Here is a 20928-nt window from a genome sequence, read left to right as displayed (position 1 = left end):
TCTCCTGCTCCTGTGCCTTGGAACCCCAGTGTTGCATTATATACAAATAAATTCTGGTTCAACCATCTCGCCTGACTTCCTTGTGGTTCTCTAGCCCGGCTCATCCATTTCGCTTCCCTCCTTGTATCCACTGGGTCCTACATCCCCTGCACCTGTCCTAGATACCTACCGGCAGGCCAGGGGGCCCAGGAGGCCCAATTGGACCAGAGGGACCAGAGATGCCCTGGAAGGGAACAGAAAATGCAGGTTACCAGCTTTTAGATGGGGTGGGATTGAGGAAGGTGACAGCGAAGCCTGGCAGGCGGCTGTAATCAACCACTCTAGAACTTACTCCACGGTGAGGGCCTTCATGTCTCCTCACTGGATTAGACTGATTCACCAGAACACCAGCCGTAGGCTGAGGTCCCCAGGCCCAGTTCCTCCCCAGGCCAGAAGGAACTATAAATTAAGACACCACCCCTATCATAGACCACTGGAACTCAGAAAAACCTGACCCAGCCTCCTGCCCAGCTTGGCCACATATCTCGGCTCATGGTGTCTGGTCTCACCACAGGAGACAGGGGAAAGCAGCAAGTGTCCAGGTGTCTAGCCTGTCCAGCCACAGTTGACAGCCCAGCCTCACAGAGAAGAAAGTGTCTCCCTGCACTGTTAGCTCACAGGGCCTGGCCTCTGAGTCTCTAGTGTGTCTCAAGCCTGCACGCTGGAGACACCTTCTACCTGTAACATGGCCAAGACCATACTCTGTGTGGAAAAGCGAATGAACCTTCATGTACAGAGCCACATAGTCTGAGTGCCACGGAAGCCTGGCGACACTTGGCAGTCAGAAAACCGCCCACAGTGGCTGAGGCAGGGCTCCACGGAGTCTCCTCTGATGCCATTCACTTCCAATATGACCTAAAGAGGGATGTCTACCGTTTGCTCAGCCTCCAGAGGCTCCTGTCACCCCCACATTCTGCTGTCTTCAGGGATAGGCCAAGGCATGGGTAAGCAAAGATTCCCAGATGTGAGTGGGTACAATGTGGGGAGTCCCACTACAGTGAACAGGGGTTCCCCATGTGAACACGTGTGTCTTTTCTTCTGTGCTGTACACAAACTAACCCATTTTCAGCTTGGGCGTCTCCTCCACTTTCCCTCCTACAGACAAACCAACATGCAGCCAGGGTTTTCTCCTAGCTGACCAAGACTGCAAACTAACCCACTACGATGGATCCAGGGGAAGTCTGGGGTCAGAAGTGGGCATCTGTGACAAGGGGGAGGCAGGGATGTTAGTGGACATTGCTCTGCCTCTCTCCATAAGTGAACATGGCTGACGGTCCACCATCACCTTCTGCCCAGTGAGTTAGTGAAGATGGGGAAGGATTTGACTGTTCAGGCCCTCTGTTTCTGAGGGTCATCACGCCCATGAGCTTCTGCTCCGCCCAGGACTTGGGTTTGGGGTAAGTTCTAACTTGTGCCTTGGGGACCTAGCTAAGTCCAAGTCCCCACTGGTCCCATCTGCAAAGCAAGATTTGAGATTCCACGGTAATGAGGGCATCCTGCCAGGCTCCGAGGGAAACTAGAAACTGCCCTGGAGATGTGAGTTACTCTATGTACCTGTTCTCCTTTAGGACCAGACGAGCCCTGGGGGCCGGGGAGTCCTCGGTCACCCTTTTCACCCTGCTCACCCGGAGGTCCGATGAGTCCAATCAAACCTGGATGGCCCTGTGAGAAAACAAAGGTATGACAGATATCCACGCTACCGGTGCCCTGAGTCCGCCGCACAGAGGGCCAGGTGACCTGGCACACGGCCAGAACACAGGGAAATGTATCACAGTCAACATGTTGAGGATTGAAAATAAGCAGAGGCCAGGCGACAAGAGAGGCCTCATGGACCCTTGCTGGTAAGGAACGCATCTGAAGAAACACACAGGGAGAAGCAGGGTGTGGCTGAGCAGTAAGGCCCTGGGCTAGCATGTGTGAGGCCCTGGGCTCAACCCTCCAGGATGACTACCACCATCCTGGGCACTGGACCCCAGTAATGACCAATGGAAGCATATAGGGGTACCCAGACCCAGAGGCCACTGGATTTCCCTGAGGGATAGTTTGCTTACTTTAAACATGTATCCTCTTCCTACAAGGCCTGAGGTTGACCCTGAATGGAAATCGCCCAGTGCTAAAGATATTATAGTCACTGAAACAGCTTTCAAGAGAAAAAAATCCACCATATCTGCCCTATACATCTTTTGGTTTCACACGAGTTTCTAGAATGGTCTGGCAGGACTTCCAGCTTCCATTATGTTGGTGAAGGATCTCAAAGTAGAACAGGGTGTTCCTTGCTGTCTTCTCTATGGACAGCTGCTTGTCTTAGGAGCCCATTTATTTACAAATAAATCAACGTGAGGAGGAGAAAAGACACCACCAGTTAATGACGCTCGGGGCTTCTAGAAGGTTCTTGTCAATTCTGGGGTTTCTAGGACACCTTGTTAAAGGCACGAGTCTCAAAGCCCTGGGTGTACTTCTCCTCGGTCAGTCTACCTCCAGGTCCTGCGACAGTCACAGCAGGTACTTGGTGGTAGGTCGGTAACTCCTATGGATGAATTGATGGTGTTGCTTTGGCAATATTGGAGTCCCCTAAGCCTTAGCTCACCTTTTCGCCTTTGGGACCAGAGTCTCCTTTGAGTCCAGGGAGTCCTGGAGGGCCCTGTAGGAGAAGGGAGAGGAGTCAGTCTCCTTGTCCCAAGGGTTTCCAGTGCCCGGCCCATACAGAAAGCACTGGCATTTCATGCTACTCACCAAAGGGCCAGGGGGACCATCAGGGCCTGGGGATCCTGGGAGGCCTTGTTCACCCTGAAACAGAGTCCCTTGTTGTGATTAGGTGCCCCCATCATCACCTGTCTCTCATCCTATGCTTGCTAGGCCACTTACCACAGGACCAGGGATCCCTCGAAGACCATCAGGGCCAGGCTTCCCAGGGGCCCCTTGGGGGCCAATAGGGCCAGTCTTCCCAGGAGGGCCTTCTAAACCGGCTTCTCCCTGTTTAGAGGATGCAGGAAGATGCAGATATTCAGAGGTCCCCAGGGTGCTGCAGAGATGCCCCCATGTGTCCTACGTGGAAGCTGACTTGACCCACACTCCATCCTGTTACCAGCGGCTCCCTGACTCCTGCTGACTGTGGTAACCATCACAGCCACATGACACCCATATGCGGAGCTCACTAAGTCTCAGAGATGACAAATGTTCCCATCTAGGCCTGCAGGTCACCCCACTCAAGAGTAGCTGGGTATTCCAGTCCTGAACACCACATGTACCACTCAGGTAACAATGACCATCCTAGTACCCTAAGGCCCCACTTCCTGTATACACTGTCTTCTGCTCTGTCACAGGTCAAAGACTAGGTGTGACCTTACCCTGGCTCCTTTTGCCTCCTGCCTCTGCTTCTTTATCCTCCCTCTGCCTCCATGGCTCCTCTGTCCTTAGACTGCACCCTGCCATTGCCCCAACCTCCTTCAGACCCACAGAGCTCACAGCTACCAGGGTAACTTACCTTGGCTCCTTTCTCTCCTTGTCTTCCTTCAGGGCCCGCAGGGCCTGGAGGACCCTAGAAAAACAACAGAACAACTAAGATTTGAGCGCTGAGTTTGAAGACCAGGCCTAGACTCCAGGGAGAGCAACAGGGTGTGAGGCCGCCCTAGACCACTCTCCAGTGAAGATTCAGGCTCCCATATGTGATCCTATGACTCCAGAAACCTGCAAAGCTTCTGGTGGATCTACAGAAGCCCTAAATGCCTTTTGTATAGAAAGACCTCTCCTGCCTGTACACTCTGTGGCTCAAGCGCCACAGTCCAGGCATCCAGTGACACAGTCCAGACATCTGTTCCTTATCTTGACTTTTCTTTGTTCAGATAGATTGGTCTATGGACAAGGAGAGTGCAGTTCTTGAGAATTTTCTCTCTCATGATGGCAGAACAGACACGTCAGTCACCGGCCATCCTAAACACCCCTGGTTCAGACTTTGCTTCCTCTGAGGTTGCTCCACCCAGCTGTGTCACCCCACCCATCTGTGACCCGATGAGTGTGCCCCACATTTCAGATATCCGTGTGCCCTCTTCCGGGCCATGCGGGGCACCAGGGGCTCCACAAAGGGGTAGAGGTCTTTGTGCAGGAAGCAGCCAGTGAGAGGGGAGCAGAGGGCAGAAGGACTTACCCTCTTTCCTGGAGGTCCGGATGGACCCGGTTCACCAGTAGGACCTGGGGATCCCTGGATGAGGGAAAGGACACAGAGCATCAGAAGTTTGTCACGTCAGGACAAACTGTACCACAGCCGAGAAAACACTTGGCGATTCAGTCCTTTCTGTGGCTAGTCCTGCATGGCCCCTCTCTGGTATGAGTACCACTCAAGGACTCCAACTCCTAGCCCACGGCTGTTGCATCTGGAACAAAGAGACCCCCTGGGGCGTGCTTGAGTCTAACACCCTGGAAATCTGGTTTCTACCATTTCATCACCTACGTCTCACTTGCAGAAGGACCAGACTGAAACCCAAGGCAGGGGGTACGGGAACAGGGGCATGTCACGACACGTCTGGCTCACAGTCTATGCCCTCAGCCCTTCACTTCCATTGCTGCCTGTCTCAGATCAACAATACAAGTCTTTGCCCTTCCTTGGGTCAGTGATACAACGGTTTGAATGGTCTCTGAAACCCAGGCTCATATCAGATTGCCCTTGTGCTGGTGTTGAGAGGAGGGGCCTGGTGCTCAGGTCATGTGCGTATCCATAGTCTACACCACAATCACAGAAATGAGCTTATCCTAAAAGGGTGACTAAGCCCACCTCTCCTTCCCCGTCACGTCAGGATGGCATCCACTATATTATTATTTGAGACGGGATCTTACTCTGAAACTGAGGCTGACATCGAACTCATTATTCAGACCAGACAGCCTCAAACCTGTAGCAATCATCGTGCTTCAGTTTCCTGAGTGCTGGAATCAGAGCATGAGCCACCATATCTGTTCTTACCTTGCTAAGCCACGGCACAACACCCTACCTGATCAGGTCCCTCTATCTTGACTTCCTAGCCTCTAGCACTCTGAGCCAAACACATTTATCTTGCTTTAATTCACCCAGCTTGTAAAATTATCCCACCAGCAGCAAAAAGACCTAGATAGTCAATCATTCCTAGGAGCTGGCCCCACCTTGGGGGTAGGCTGGAGAGACCTCTGAGGAAGGCACGGTCCCCCCAAGGGACCTGAAGGGGTCACCTGGTCCCACCTTAAAGAGACCACCTTGCATTAAAACAGCTGCTCAAGACCAAGTGGCCTCAGTCACAGGGACATTGGACCCCAAAGGAGGTGTGCATCTGCTGGGAAGCTTTGACTGACATTCAGGGTGAGACGGAAACACTTCAAAGAGACCTTAGACTTTGGACAGGTCCCCTGATGGGACTACATATGCATCTTTCCTTTGAAAGCAGGGTCTCAGCCTTCATTAGGTCCTTGGGGTTCCTAAGCTCTGGCCACAGTCAAGAGGGACCAAAGTTTGGGCTTCTCATAAAGACCCAAGAATGCAGGGATGCTCCTACCAGGAAGCCATCAGGACCACAACTCACCGTCTGTCCAGGTTCACCATCATCCCCTTTGTCTCCAGGTGGACCATCTTGACCCTGTGAGAACAAGAGCATTGCTTCCACTGGATAGATCAAGTTCACCCTCCAGCCCTAGCGTATCCTCAGATTCTTTCCCAAACCCAAATGCACCTACTGTGCCCAAAAGATGGGCATTGGAACAGGGATAACCCGGAGGGGTGCTGTGGCCTATAGAACTCGGTAGAAGGGTAGAAACAGAGAACGAGCAAATTAGGGATGGCAAGAGGTAGCAGAGAAGGGATGAACACTTACAGCAGGGCCTGGCTCCCCAGGGGGACCAGGGTCTCCGGGAAAGCCCACAGGGCCCTGAGGAAAGAGAGTGAAACTGTCAGCAGCCTGACACACCCTGCATGGCCCACCGCCACCCAGGTCTCAGGACAAGGGACAGTACCGACACCTCCAGCACTTTTGATTGCGAGGCCCCTATCCTGAAGAATTCAATAAGTGCAAACCCACCCAGGAGCAGCAGCCTTCTGCTCTTTTGAGCCTAGTGAGGGCAGGTGCCCTACCCACACACCCACTCTGGTGGCCCCTTCAACTTCTAATGCAAAATTGGGGCCATCAGGGAAAAGCAGCATCCTGAGCCGGAAGGCCTTCCATCAGGAGCCCTGCTGGCTGTTGCTTCTGTCCCAGGCCTCCCCGCCCCCCTCTTGCAGCTTCATCAGTAGCTGCTGTGGAAACCTCTAGGGTAGACAGAATTACCCTTCAGACACACAGCATTCGCACAGCTGTTCCTAGGCCAGGGAGCACCCAGTGCAGGCACTACAGGGACTGAGAACAGATGCTGCCCAGACACCACAGCATCTAGCATTACTTACAGGGCTGCCTTTGGGACCATCATCTCCAGGAGGGCCTTTGGGTCCAGGGGGTCCAGCAGCACCAGAGGGGCCAGCTTCTCCCTTCTCCCCTCTTTCTCCTTTAGGTCCCTGGAGAGGAAGACAGCTCAGTTCTCAGAGCCTGAAAGGCATTGGCCTGGAACAGGCCATCCATGGTCTCATTGCTGCATCTCACCAGCAGCACCCTCCCAGCATCCCTGTGCTCCAGGATAGGGATGGTTCTGTTCTTGCCTCTAATTCTCCATAGCAACCCCATGTGTACCGCCAGGCAGGCAAAGAGCCCTGGCCTTCTAAAACCTCAGCTCTAGGTAAGGGCTGATTCCTGATCTGATGAAAGGCAGTGAGGGAGTCCCATAGTTCAGACACAGGAAACTGAGACACCTGGGTCCCCCAAGATGCTTCCTAGGTCCAAAGCTACTCTGGGGATGTCTTCTCAGTGACCATACCCAACCCTCAGAGGCCTGGATAGTCTCAGGCTAGCTGAGTTAACAGAGTGGCTATGCTTATACCACAGCAGTCTGTGAAAGGGCCTATGTACCACAGATGGCAGTTACTGATAGTCTCAGGAATGCCGTGGGTTGTGAGGTCATTGTTGCGGTCTGCACATGCACACACGTGTGCTCAGCCCCGCATCTGTACACATGCATGTACACAAGCTCAACCCCCACAAGATGCTACACCTTCCCATCATAATTCTGTTGTTTGACAAAGCAGGGCCATGACTCCCATTTCATGGGAGGGGAAACTGAGGCAAGAATGAAGCTTCTGGTCCAATGCCTTGTCAATGTACCCACTAGGCACATCCCCCGCTCCTCCAGGGCCACACTCACCGAAGGACCTCCTTCTCCTGGAAGACCAGGCTCTCCAGCCTCACCAGGCTCCCCCTGAGAAGACAAGACAGTGTTGGAAGGTTCCCTCACCGATGGTGATAAGGGACGGGCCATCTGGCAGCACCTGCCCATCTGCCCCATTCTGCCTGCCTATCCTTGGGCACCGGAGTCCAGGACTCTGTGGGGTCAGGGTTATTGCCTCCAGATAGCTCACAGGAGTGCAGTGGGAAGCCAATGCCGAAGAAGGAATGGGAGAGGCATGAGGGAGATGTGTGTGGACAGGGGTGTCGGAGCACTGTGCAGATCACAAGGGACACCAACTCAAGGCTGTCCCAAGCAAGTGCTCTGAGTCCTGACACGTGTGTGTGAGCAGCCTCCTTGCACACAGGCCACAGTGCCTTCCCCACTGTGATGAGACAGACAGGCCACCAGCCTTTAGGTGATTTTCTCAGGGATTTTATCACAGCGGTGAGGAAAGAAGCTAACAAGGAGGAAAGCCTGGTAGAAGCGAGAGACCCAGTGTATTCTCCTGCAGTGCTGATACAAGAAGGAAGGGCCTGTGAGATGGTGGCAAACAAAGGCCATGCAGGGGTGAGGCAGTGGGGAGGAGACAGCAGTGCCTCTAACCCACACCCACTTATCTCTCTCTTTCTTATCATAAAGAACAAGAACAAACCAGCCTGTCCCAAGCATAAGGCCTTGCATCAGAAGCAAGCCCCAGAAAGGGCAGGCCGTAGGCTTCTAGCCCTCTCAAGGCCCAAGATGGCCTCCTAAAGCCATCCTCCCAGTACCCTGTGGAGCTCAGTCTCACACTGAGACCATCACGGTTCCCATACACATGTGTATTCACAAGCATGCATGCCCACATCCACACATATCCGTGCCAACACACTTGGGCTAATGGTGCTCAGTCAGCCTCAAGGGTCAGGCCCTAACTACCAGGAATGACAAAACCCTGGCTGTGAGAAAGCAGAACTGGGAAGAGGCGGTCACAGCAAGCTCAGTGTGGAAGGAGATCTGAGTAGGAGGGAAGGGAGCGGGTGGGGTGTGGGGGAGCAAGCATGCTACTGCTTTGGATTTTGCAAATGGCTGTTACAAACGACCACTGTCAGAGCTCTGGACTTGAGGTCATGCATCTACTTTTAGGTTTCAAGATGGGTGTGAAGGGAGTGTCTCTGTGCGAACGTGCATGCGTACATGCATGTGTGCTCACATACACAGGCACACGAGTGCATCCCCACACAGGCACAGGGGACTGCGTGTACAACACAAACACACTACTTCTCAGGGAGCTATGGGGCTGACACTGTGATAAGCAGACAGACATCACCTTTTCTCCCACTGCACCAGGGTTGCCGATTCCTCCGGGAGGACCTTGTGGCCCATCAGCACCTGGAGCTCCAGAGGGTCCTCGGGGACCCGGGGGACCAGGAGGGCCCTGGGAGAAAGAAAGGCCATTGGGCAAGACAAGATGTAAATACCCTTCCCCAAAATGTAAACCAAAGGAGCGCTACTGGGCCTCAATGGCCCAGCCACTTACCATCTGGCCCACGTCTCCTGTCTCACCCTTCTCTCCTGGCGGTCCTGGCAAACCCTGTGGACAGGAAACTGGTGAGTTGCTACTCTGTGAGAGACACTCATGGCTCTCACGAGTGCCAACGGCCATGATGGGCACTGCTCTGATTGTCACTCCCGTGATGCTTCCTGAAGGCCCTGAAATGTGCTTCCGTGAGTCTGCCTCTGCTTCCAGGGCTCACACAGCCGAGGATATAATCAGAGGAGAATGGGAGGATTTATGGGCACCAGCACTTACGGCAGCTTCCCATAAAACAATAAACCTAATGAGCCGGCAGCAGGGAAGCTTCCGGATAAATCAAGTCCCCACCATATGCCAAGTACCACCACTAACTAAAATTTGTGTTTTCCAAAATAAAGTCTTGTGTTCAAAGAATATTTAACGGCCTTCAACGTGGCCCATAACATAAAATGAAAGGCTGGTGTACGCTTTGCAGCGCGCAGTGAGTTTGGGGTTTTATGGACATCCAGTAGAGTGAGTCACCCGGGTAGAAGCAGGTAACCTAGAGGGCAATGAATGTGGTGGGCTGGGGGGATGGCTGTCACTTCTAGATGGTTTGTTCAGATGTGAACATGTGTGAGTGCGTGTACGTGTGCATGCATGTGCATGTGCACATTCCTGGGAAACAGGCAGCACTTCCAATCCCTACTACTGAGGCTCAGTTTCCTCATTCTTACAATGACAGGAAGAGTGGACCCCGCAAGATACTGACACCTCTGCTTGGCGGGGTGGGATGGGGTCCTGGGAAGCTCCATGGTTACCTGCAATCCCACTGGCCCCGGTGGTCCTGGGAAACCTCTTGAACCTTCATCTCCTTTCTGTCCAAACAGGCCTTGTTGTCCACGAGGGCCAGGCTCACCGTCTGCTCCCTGGAGGAAGGAAGTGAGCTTGAGTGAGGATGGACAACAGCTTGAGAGGCGGGCCTTGCTGTGTCATTCAACACAGATACTCACCGAGGGACCTGGCTGCCCGATGGGGCCTTGAGGGCCCGTAGGTCCAGGAGGACCCTGTAGGGGTCAAACAGAGACATAATTATTTTGCAATTGCAGACGAGTCCAGTGGCAGGTTCATTCTGTCTCCAGAAGTGGCTGGGTGTGCAGGATGTGACTTATGAATGGGAGTTAGTCCCCAAATGTGCCAGTCATCAGAGGGACACTAACTATTAGCATTATGGCACAAGCCAGGTTGTAGGTTCTGAGAAGTGGGCAACGCTCACAATTCAACTATGATCAGGTTGCTATGGGTAACAGAAGTGGGGCAGGTCACTCCGTGTACTCCCAGCAATTCCCCCTCACGCCCAGTTGTGGCAGAAGAGACTCCCTCGGATAACAAGGATCAGAGGTCTCAAAGCTCCTAAGTGCTGTCCTCAAGCACCTATCAACGTGGGCTCAGGAACGGAGAGAGAGAAAAGCCGGCTGGAACAGACAGCCAGATGCCAGTACTGACGCCTGGTGACGTCACCTCAGGAGTAATGGCACTGGCACTAGTCTGAGGCTTAGGGGAGTCTCCAGTTTGGAAGGAGCTCATGGCGCTGGAGAGGGTTGGTGTGCGTGATGGGGCTACAGCACCACAACAAAGCACCTCTGAATGTATGAAAGACCAAGGGACAATGGATGCTTTGCCTCTGCAGAGCTCTGAGGTCCTCAGAGATGAGCCCCCAGGCAGACACATGGCTGGTCGTGCTTTGCACCAAGAGAGTCTCTCACACACCTGAACACACATGCACACGGGATAGTCTCAGGAACACAACGCAACTGGTGTGACCTGGGAGTTTGCAGTGTTGGGATCACGGAGCATGAACACAGAGACATTCTGCTTTCAGCAGCCACCCCAGCACGCTCACACTCTTACCTGCTCGCCTTTGTCCCCCTTGCTTCCTTTCTGCCCCGGCTCCCCGATCTCTCCCTGGGGATGGACAGGAAGGATGTTGTTAGTCCAGTGGCTGGACGTGCCGTTCTCGGTCCCATGGGCAATCTTTCTTGGAGACTAACAACAGTTGCTCTCCAGATGGTCCCGAGATTTTCCAACAGAAAGTAGCCCCTTATGTGAATTTGTTTTCCTTTCTGATTTTGATGTCTTTATATACCTAGGTGTTCGTGCGTGCATGCGTGTGCGTGCGTGTGTGTGTGTGTGTGTGTGTGCACATAGCCTGAATGTATGTCTGTGCACTGGATGTGGGCACTCTGAGAAGGCCAGAAGAAGGTGTTGAATCCCTTTGAACTGGAGTTGCAGGCAGTTGTGAACGGCTATGTGGATGCTGGGAACTGAACCTCGGTCCTCTATAAGAGCCGTCATGCTCTAATCACTGAGCTATCTCTGCTGTCCATCCCCTATGTCTGATCTGCTCCTTTTTGAGACAGGTTTCTCACTGTCCTTGAACTTGCCTCCATCAGCTAGGATGGCCAGCCAGAGAACCCCAGGGTTCTTCCTGTCTCACCTCCCGGGTTCTGAGATTACAGACACACTACTACACCTGGGTTTTCTAAACACGGGTTTGGGGAGTCAAACTCAGTTCTAACGCTAACAAGGCAAGCGCTTTACTGATGAACCAGCTCGCTGGCTCCTCGATTTCCTTTATGATCCTCAGATTATTGCAAAGGTATTAGTACACATGGTGATGTGGTAGCCTACGATTTTCTCTGGTGCTTCCGTTGGACCGCCCCCCACATGAAGACATAAGACTAAGATGTCCTCCACATAGAGGTGAGAAATTCAGCAATATCACCGGAGAGCTCTGACGAATGGAGAGCGAGGCTGAAGAGCTCAGCAACAGACTCTTTCCTTAATGAAGTATAAAACCCGGGCTCCTCCATAACGGCATCAGAAAGAGCAATAAAAACAGTGTCCATCATTCAAGAGAAGACACTTAAAAATAAACACAGCGTAAAACCTCATTAAATCCAGCCCCACACAGTCCCCGTCTGAACGGGCTTCAGCTCTGGTGATGACCTGCACACATCTCAGGCAACAGAAAAGCTGCCAAGGAGCCATGTGCTTTCCAGGCTTCCGACACATGCTACAGGTCTTATTTATTGCCATTTATTTGTGTGCTGCTTTAAAATCATCCCCTCGCGCCTGGTCTGAAGGTGCACAGCACCGCTCTGCCGGCTGAGCCCTCTGTATCATATATGATGCTGTCTCCAGGTTCAAAGGTGCACAGCACCGCTCTGCTGGCTGAGCCTTCTGTATCATATATGATGCTACTTAAAACACTGCCCTTCTACTTGTTGCCTGACAGGCCACATACATTCCTACCTTATCTCCATCTTCTCCAGGAGGACCAACGGGGCCAGCTGGACCAGGGAGCCCCACAGGACCTTGGAGGCCATCACGGCCAGCTGGGCCTTGCGGACCTTTCTCGCCCTAGAGAAGACAGGCAATCCAGACTCAATACAGCTTGATATTAGGACCATCGTGCCAGCACCGCTCCTCACCCTGGAGAAGGGCCCCGGGGCAGGAAGCTGGGGGTGTGCGGGGAATGGTCCTAACATGCCATCCAGGGGAATGGAGGTGATTTTGCCCAGTTCTGAACTGTGGATGGCTGGCTCATTGCTGCACCAGAGCCACGCTCAGAATACCACGTAGAATAAAATCTCATTAAATCCAGTCCCACAGAGTCCAGCCTGAGTGGTTCCAAGGGGAACAGGGAGCTGTTTAGAGGACTCCTTAGAGAAGAGGAAACTGAGGCACAGTTAGTGCTGTGGTTTGAACATGCAATAGTGAGGGTTTGTTTCTATCTGGGGGTGCTGTGGAAATCCAAGAAGGCTGGACCTCATTCAGAAAAGTAGGTCACTGCAGCTGTTCTAGAGAAAAAGATTTACCTCCCCTTTCCCCACTACCTTCCTGGCTGCCATAAGGTGAGCAGCTCTGATCCAGCATCCAGCATGTCCTTCACCATATGTTCTGTCCCACTACAGACCCACAGCAATGGAGCCAGGCATGAACCAAAACCTCTGGAACCACGAGCCCAAACGAATCCTTTCATTTAAGTGGTTTCTCTCACATATTTGTCAAAGTGACAGGAAGCTTATTAGCAGAGCTTGTGAGCCTCAGTTCCTGAGTCTGCTTGGGCTCCTCAGAGCTGGTGAGCAGGGACCATGCTGTGCTACGGGATGGCTTGAGCAGCAGCTTATGCAATCTCTGTTACTCTCTCAATGCTTTGTGAACACCCTGCCTGTATAGGCATGCATATACACATACATATGACATGTATGCACACACAGACATGCATATACACACACATACACGTGACATGTATGCACACAGACATGCAAACACATGTGTCTACATAACACAAACACAAACATGTATACACACAGACACATGACATGTGTGCACACACATACAAAAGCACAAACAATAAGACACATATGTCCACAGGCATGCTCACACACAGGATATGCACAAGCTTGTACATGTGTGTTCCCTCCCTCACATACACAAATGCATGCAGACGTGCATCCGCACATATACACATGCATGGCATTCACACAGCATGCCATGCATGTACACACACTCGCACACACACACAGACATATACACATACAAATCCTCATCGTTTCTGCCCTCCTAACTCTGACTTGTTTTTTTCCCTTCATAATCTCCAGAGATCTCACTAGTACTTGCTACATTCAGTTTTGACAAAATCCCATCACCGGAGAGCAACAAGCATTTTCTCACCTCAGCTAGGAGTTTATTCCTTCCAGTGACACAAAGAAAGAAATTGTGTGCAACAGGAGAGGGACATGGATGCTGGCTAGCCCATCCTGTCCTTCCTACACCTCACTCCCCACCCTTTGAAGCCAGCCTGTCCTCCCTAAGCTAGAAAGAGCTCTGGCAGGTTCAGGGTTTTGGCAGCATCTCTCCCTGCCTTCCCTGTCAGCTTGGGAGTCTGCAGAGCCACCGACCCTCTCTCCATAGTTTCCTCTTGCTGGAGCTATTCTGGGAGTGGGTGAGCTTTTCCCTGCTTAGGGCAGTTCTGGCGAGGTTTCTGCTTAAATATTGAGTTTCTGGAACCAGTGGGCTTCCTCCAGTTGAGACTGCAAGTGCCACATGTCCTGAACCTCCAAGGACTTCTGTGATGGACTCAGAATCCAGCTGGACCTGTGTCCTGGGTACCTGACTAAAAATGGCGCAATGTTATCAACTGGCAGAAATAATGCTGAAGGATTCTCTGTGGTACTGATGCTCCAATGCGAGCTGACTGTTCTTCCTCCTTGTGAGCCCAGGAGAGCAGGACACACGGAACACAGCTTCACTGCTTCAGTCAGGGGACATGTGTGTCCTGCTCGGTGATCCGTGCCTACCCTACACTGATGCTCCTTCCAGAACTGAGATATGGAAGCTGGGCTGAAATCTGTCATGTCTACCCCCACAGTTGTGGGAAATCCAGGGTGATAGGAGGGCATGAAACTGCTTATGAACTGTAGACACGAAGTGGGAGTTCGGCGCCACTACAGATAGGGAGCCACGCTGGGTGATCAGAGAAGGGCGTGTGGAAACCCGGGCCTGCCCAGTGTCCTGGCTTTAGAGGTCTTTCAGCGCCCAGTGAACTCAGGCCTCACAGAGGAATTGTTCCAACTTCTGGGGACCTACCTGCCAACCTTGGCCAGACAGTGTCTCTCTCCTGTGGTCTCATCAACAAAGGGGCCACCCATTCCCAAACACTTGTCTTTCTCCTAAAAGACCCAGTCATGAGGTTTTTGGGGAGGTGATATTTACTCAGCAGACATTCCAGCTACCCAGGAGGCACAGTGGCTACAGAACACAGGTCTGTAGTGGACAGGCCACTGTGGTATCAGCATTCAGGGTAGGCCAGGTTGAGCTGGCTGGGACTCCTCAGAGGTCTATCTCTATAGGATAATCAGACTCCATAGCATCTGTTTCCTCCCACGGCAGGAGAGTGCCCATGGAGATAACACAGTAGGAGGGACAGGACCAAACCTGGGAGAGGACCCAAATCTTAGGTGGTACTTACCGGAACCCCTTTCTCTCCAGCTGGCCCTGGAGGTCCCTGAGGCCCAGGTCTCCCTGGAATTCCGATGGGCCCTGCAGCACCAGCTGGTCCTCTCTCTCCTGGAGAACCCTAAAGCACAGTAAGAGAATGACTCACTTTAGAGGCTCCTGAGCTGTATGGTAAGACTCACTGAAGCACCAATGGGTCACACCACGCTTCCGCTCACTTGAGAGCCCATGGGGGCCCCTAGATGACTTTCTGCAAGCATGGACTGTTCGGTCTAGTATTTAGGGCTGTCATCAGGCCCCTTCTTAGCTCTTCTCCTCCCATAATTCCCTCTTACACATGCCCTCCCCCCTACATGTCTGGGAACGAGTGCTATTTTGTCTGTCTTTGGTGGTCTTTTTTGGAGACCCGGCACCTACCCATCCCTGTAGGGTCTGCCTGCCCACAAAGTGCTCCCAGACTTAGAAGAGGAGGTCTTGATCTGGGAGGGGACAGGTACTGATGATAACAGGGAGCCAGGCTAAACTTAAGGTCACATCGAAAGCTCAACCCAGCCTGCAAGCCCTCCATATACCCTATCGAAAGGGGAAACTAGTTTCTCGTTCCATCTGACATCCCCAGCCTGGAACCCAGCTAAGGGAGGTTACTCCCAAACTCATCTGGACTTGATACCTGAGCACATCCATCAGGCTGGCTTGAAGGGCAGAGGAAGCAAAGCTGACAGCCCTTACCCGTATGGGGGCGGGGAGCAGCCTCAGGCGCGGAGCCACAGCTAAGGGCCTGGGAGTGCAGGGTCCTAAAGCCTCTCACAGTTGGGGTACTGGGACTGGGAGGGGGGATTAGCTAGTTCCTGAACTGCAGGCTCGAGTTAGACCCCTTCCCTACCTGTTCCGGGTGCTCCGCCCTAGGACACGTCATTGAGGGTCATAAGGACAGCACCTACTCTCTGTGCTGACCCAAGAGAGGTCCACACCAAGTGTGAGTCCCCCTTCTCACCTCCATACAGGTCACTTGTAGATCTCCAAGCTGTCACTCCCCTGCTGCTCCTCATACAAGGTGCTCCTATGATGCTATCAACCCAGCCGCTGGCTCAGGGATACTATCCCTACTCTCTACCCTGTCCTCCTGACACACTTGATGGGGACCTTAGCAGCTAGGCACGTCCTCCCAGCTCTGAGGGCATCCTACCTTGCCTGAGGAACAACATGTCTGAAGGATAGGATGGGATAGAAGACTTTGACTTACCGCAGGACCTGGCGGGCCAGGGGGGCCTTCACTGCCTTTTAGCCCAAGTGCTCCCTGTGAAATAGTAGAAATAGGGGTTGATGGCACTGAGAGGGAGCCCCAGGGCTGTGCACCAGGGCTGTGCACCATACCGCCACACCCACAGAGGGAGCCCCAGGGCTGTGCACCAGGGTTGTGCACCATACTGCCACACCCACAGAGGGAGCCCCACGGCTGTGCACCAGGGCTGTGTACCATACCGCCACACCCACAGAGGGAGCCCCAGGACTGTGCACCAGGGGCTGTGCACCAGGGCTTTGTACCATACCGCCACACCCACAGAGGGAGCCCCAGGGCTATGCACCAGGGTTGTGCACCATACTGCTATACCCTCCTAGCCCATCACTCACCACTGGACCGGGGAGCCCTCGGTCCCCAGGGAATCCACGTAAGCCTGGAGGGCCATCCTTCCCAGGGAGGCCGGCAGGGCCTGGGTCCCCCTGGAAAGAGAGCCAGAGTTAACCCTACCTGGAAGTGCCGGCTGCTGATCTCTCACTGACCTCCTTCTAAGGTGCAGGATGTGGCATTTGTCAAGATCCATTGGGATCCTGGTTGACCCGAGCTTCCTCTAGCCCCTTGGCTTTAAGGAATTGCTCTGCTTTTGTTTCCATTTGGAGGCTGACGATGGAAGCCCGGACCTGGCACGTTTCCTCTGTTCCTCTGTGGACTTGAGCTCAGCCCCTGCACACATCTGGGGAAGGGACTCCAACTGTGACTCCCTCTCCCTGTGCTCATTCAGGTCCCAGACCTACAAAGTCCAGCAGAGCCACAAGGGTTCCGCAATGGGACCGTGTCAAGCTGAGGGCACACTAGTAGCTTGTGGTTAAAAACACACCACTCAGGGAACTTGGCTGCCAGCCCGATACCCACTTCTAAAAATAGACACCATTGGGCTTGCCCTTCCCAAAAGTGTAAAAGATAGAATATCTTCCAGAATTTTCCCTGGCCTTCACAGGGGAACACACAGATCTTTCTGAACTCAACGAGCTCTCTTTTTCTAGAGTAGATAGATTTATAGTCCAAGAGCTGTGTGTGTTAGGGTTACAGATGTGTATTCACATACACACAGATCTGAAGATATATGTCTTTACTTATCCACACACTTAAGGGATGTGTGATTTCCTTCAGTATTTATTTACTGTATGTCTCTAATCTTATATTTATTTTTATATGGTCACATCAACAGATGGTGTGGGCCAGACACGGTGACACATGCCTTTAAACCCAGCACTCAGGAGGCAGAGGAAGGTGGATCTCTGCAAGTTCAGGCACAGCCTGGTCTACAAGGTAAGTGTTAAACTAGTCAGGGCTACACAGCGAGGCCCTGTCTCAAAACAACAACAATAACAAAAAATAGCCTGTGAGCTCGTATTTTTTGTTACTGACACAGAAATTTGAAGAATTTTATGCTAACGTACAAATATTACAACCACAAATTTGGGGCACTCCAGCCTACTGGACAGACTACAAAAAAAGGGAAAGTCGGCGCTGAGTACAAGGTTAGAAATGTGTTTATTTTTCATTTTCAGAATCTATTTTCAGTGTGTTTAAGCGAGGGGTTTTCAAAGGGCTGTGCTCTACCAGATCTGTATTGGCTGCTGAGGACTCAGAGCCTTTAGTCTGTTTCTGGGAGGAATGGGCAGCAGGGGAAGGCACGCTCCACAGGGTATGGGATGGTTTGATCCCACATTGCCTCTGGGCGCCAGCTGCAGCAGGTCACAGCCCTGTCTCCGTTCACGCAAAATGGATCTGAATGTGTGGGTTTCAGAGAAGCATTTGTTTGATAAATTACCCATTTGTTCAGAAAGATCAAGAGAAAAAGCAAAGTTTTAACTGATTTCCCTGGGGGGGAAAAAAAAGATTCTTCCGACACGGAAGCTTCTAGACACTCACCTTTGTCCCCTCTTTTCCGGCAGCACCTGGGAGGCCCTGTTCACCAGGGGGCCCTGGAGGGCCAGGGTGGCCACGCTCGCCCATCGGACCCGTTTCTCCTGTGGGACCCTACAGGGAGAGACCGTGTTGGTTTTGAGTAAGTGACCTATAAGGGGGTAATCTCTTCTTCCTGAGCCTAGAAACAGCCCAACTATGGTGCCAAAGCATCCACAGCAGACCTCCCACTCTTCTCTATTCTCTCGCAAGGCTCTTCCTGCCCTCCAAACACTAGGAGGAAAAGATGAAGCCAGTGGAGAGTTAGCCATGGCTGGTGTCCCCCTGTGCCCATGCCTCTCTAGAGGCTGTTTCTGGGATGTGATGAGAAAGATGCCAAGGGCTGCCATATTTGCCACAGGGAGGAGAAGGCCTCATGGGCTCCAATTCTGGGGTGACACCGGGTGTCAGTCTCTTCTCGTTATGTCAGGTGTGACTTTCTAAGTGGCAAGGTGGCAGGTACAATACTGTCCTTGGATCTAAAGTCATCAGCCCTAGCTGGAACCTGTGCCCTTCATTGATCTGTATTGGTTGGAATCAGGGGCCTCTGCTGTCTGCAAGAGGACAAGAAGACACCACTGGTCCCTGTGCCCATGGGGGTAGTTGTGACTCCAGAGCCTGGCCCTGTCTAGCCTGGGGTCACCTGAGCTCTGCTGCCTGCTTTCTCTCAGCACAGCCCCTCCAGGGGTTCATCTCCTACAGTTAGCACAAACTTTCCATGGAATTTAAGCCTCTTCACTAGCGGGTCCACCCCGCTAGAACTGGGAAAAACTGACCAGAGCCCTGACCCCCGGGCCCAGGATACTGCAAGGTCTCACCTGAGGGCCAACCACTCCTGGGGGGCCTGGAGGGCCAGTCTTGCCTTGGAAACCCTGTGGAGAGAGTCAGCAAGCTGAGGGCCACTGCGGCAGTACACACCACACTGCTGTAGTCTCCTCAGAGGCCCATCCCGCACCTATCCCGGTGGCTGTGCTCCAAACCCTCACTTTAGAGTCATGCCTTACGCTCCCTTTCCATACTAATCTCATGAGACTACTGAAGTCAGGTGGGTGAGCTTCACGCTGCGTCTTTGTGCCGAGAAACAGATTTTAAGCCTGTTATTCTCCCTCGTTGTCACTGCGTGTTCATTTTCTGAGGACAGACGAGAGCCGTCTCTGGGCTGGTGCTCATTAGCAACTTTGTAGGACGGTTTAGCCTTTGTTATCTGACGCCTCTGACGCACAGCAGGTGACTCGCCTGCCTGCGTCTCTTCATATTTAGGACAGGTGGGAGCCAGGCCTGGCTGTTCTCTGAAGCTGTCCGCTCAAATGTGTTAGTTTAAAGTCACTTCATAGATGTTGTCTCCTTGAGGATCTAAATGCTCATGCCTACAATGGTCCAGGCTTGCCCCCCACTTGGGCTCTGCTGTCCGATCTCTCCTATTGAGCAGGAGGCTGCAGCAAGCTAAGCTTGATCTGAGGCCTGATGGCAGAGCAGAGTTGGCACAATGAGATACACCTGCAGCTGCCAGGTGTACAAGGATGGATCTACCCAAGGCCTGAGAAGGACGCTCTAACTGCGCAGAGGTTACTGCTACGGCAGGAGGGTGAGCAGGTGGCTTAGGGCCAGCAGATGACAGTCTGATATCTCACACAATTCACTGGCCACATGAACCACATCAGACTCTGCCCTGTCATCCCCCCAGAGGGCTCTTCTCTCTCAGCCCAGCACAGCTCACACAGCAGGCATTTCTGAGACACATCTATTTGACAGCTAAAAACAAGGGGGTGATGGACAGGTCAAGAGGGGGGGAAAGCTGACAGAATGTAGGAGTCAAAGTAAAGCTCTGCTCATGGCAGTGTCCGTGAGGAGGGCAAGAAAGACCTCCCACCAGGTCCACAGCCACTCGAGGGCCAAGCAGGACCAACAAGGAGGAGTCTGCTCCTTGCTGAGAAACAGGCTTTGGGCTCCCAGTAAGAAGTAATGGTCACTTGTGTCTGGCCAGAGGAAAGGGAAGGAAAAGAGGAGGTGACGAGGAGAGGGAAAAGAAGAAAGACTAAACTCCAGAGGTCTCCAGACGAGTCTCGGATGGTCAGCAGCATTGCCGAAATGGCCCCATATCTACAGAGGTGGCCGCGGCATGATAGAAGATACTGGAAACTACACTTTCCCAAGCAAAGACAGGAGGTTTAATTATCTGCAGAATGAGTCTGAGGGAGAAAAGCACACAGTATGCAAAATTCTTCTCTTGTCTCCTTGAAAAGGCATTAGAGGAAAATGTGCAGAGCTCTGAAGAAATGCTTTAATTTTTCTCTCTAAACAAAAGAGCAAGGTAATCTTCATTTATCAGCCAGCACGGGCTGCTCTAACACCGGCAAAGGCATAATTAAAAGGCTTCTCGCCCCTGTGCACTGAAAGACAGAGGGGACAACATCTTAAGGCAGGTGCCGGGACTCTATATGTTGAGGTGGTCAAAGGTCCACGTCAGGAGAGTCAGTTTCAGCCATAAGAGCCCCCCAAAAACCTTCAGGCACAATGAACTGGATATAATGACACAGAAGCCTGTTGGCGCCATGGGCCCCACTCTGCTGGGTGAGAAACGCTTATACCTGTACAAACTGCCCTTTAATGTGGATAGGGCAGGGGACACAAAGAGAGAATTCAGTGTGGCAGCAAGGATGTTGTCACCAGCACTTGGAGGACTCAGTTGCTCCCAGTCTGAAATCCCAGGGTCACAAGTGCAACCAAGGTCACAGGCAGGCTCGTGCTCTTTCTGAGATGGGGTCCGTTACTGAACCTGGAGTCCGCTCATTGGCTGGACTAGCTGGCCAGCCAGTGCTAGGGGCCTTCTTGTCTCCCCTTCTTCTGCCTCAGAGCTACAGACTTGCACCTCCATGCTGAGTTTTCACATCAGTGC

At 52.6% G+C, this 20928-nt stretch overlaps 1 protein-coding gene across 3 annotated transcripts in view; it reads right to left on the bottom strand.

Annotated features, from left to right (window-relative positions):
- Nucleotides 1–20928, bottom strand: part of Col5a1 (collagen type V alpha 1 chain) — a 155746-nt gene that overhangs the window by 19781 nt on the left and 115037 nt on the right. For all 3 annotated transcript variants that reach the window (XM_057755689.1, XM_057755690.1, XM_057755691.1), the window contains exons 38-59: nt 18851–18904; nt 18000–18107; nt 16457–16546; nt 16068–16121; nt 14838–14945; nt 12116–12223; nt 10712–10765; nt 9814–9867; nt 9622–9729; nt 8825–8878; nt 8615–8722; nt 7285–7338; nt 6437–6544; nt 5871–5924; nt 5583–5636; nt 4184–4237; nt 3524–3577; nt 2905–3012; nt 2773–2826; nt 2627–2680; nt 1594–1701; nt 170–223 (exon numbers count right to left, since the gene is read on the bottom strand). In XM_057755689.1, the coding sequence (XP_057611672.1) occupies nt 170–223; nt 1594–1701; nt 2627–2680; nt 2773–2826; nt 2905–3012; nt 3524–3577; nt 4184–4237; nt 5583–5636; nt 5871–5924; nt 6437–6544; nt 7285–7338; nt 8615–8722; nt 8825–8878; nt 9622–9729; nt 9814–9867; nt 10712–10765; nt 12116–12223; nt 14838–14945; nt 16068–16121; nt 16457–16546; nt 18000–18107; nt 18851–18904 (1656 nt within the window). The remainder of the gene's footprint in view (nt 1–169; nt 224–1593; nt 1702–2626; nt 2681–2772; nt 2827–2904; nt 3013–3523; nt 3578–4183; nt 4238–5582; nt 5637–5870; nt 5925–6436; nt 6545–7284; nt 7339–8614; nt 8723–8824; nt 8879–9621; nt 9730–9813; nt 9868–10711; nt 10766–12115; nt 12224–14837; nt 14946–16067; nt 16122–16456; nt 16547–17999; nt 18108–18850; nt 18905–20928) is intronic.

The sequence above is a fragment of the Chionomys nivalis genome, chromosome 22, assembly GCF_950005125.1.
Source record: "Chionomys nivalis chromosome 22, mChiNiv1.1, whole genome shotgun sequence".
Lineage (NCBI taxonomy): Eukaryota > Metazoa > Chordata > Mammalia > Rodentia > Cricetidae > Chionomys > Chionomys nivalis.
The sequence above is the reverse complement of the archived record's forward strand: the minus strand, read 5'-3'. Positions and strand labels throughout refer to the sequence as shown.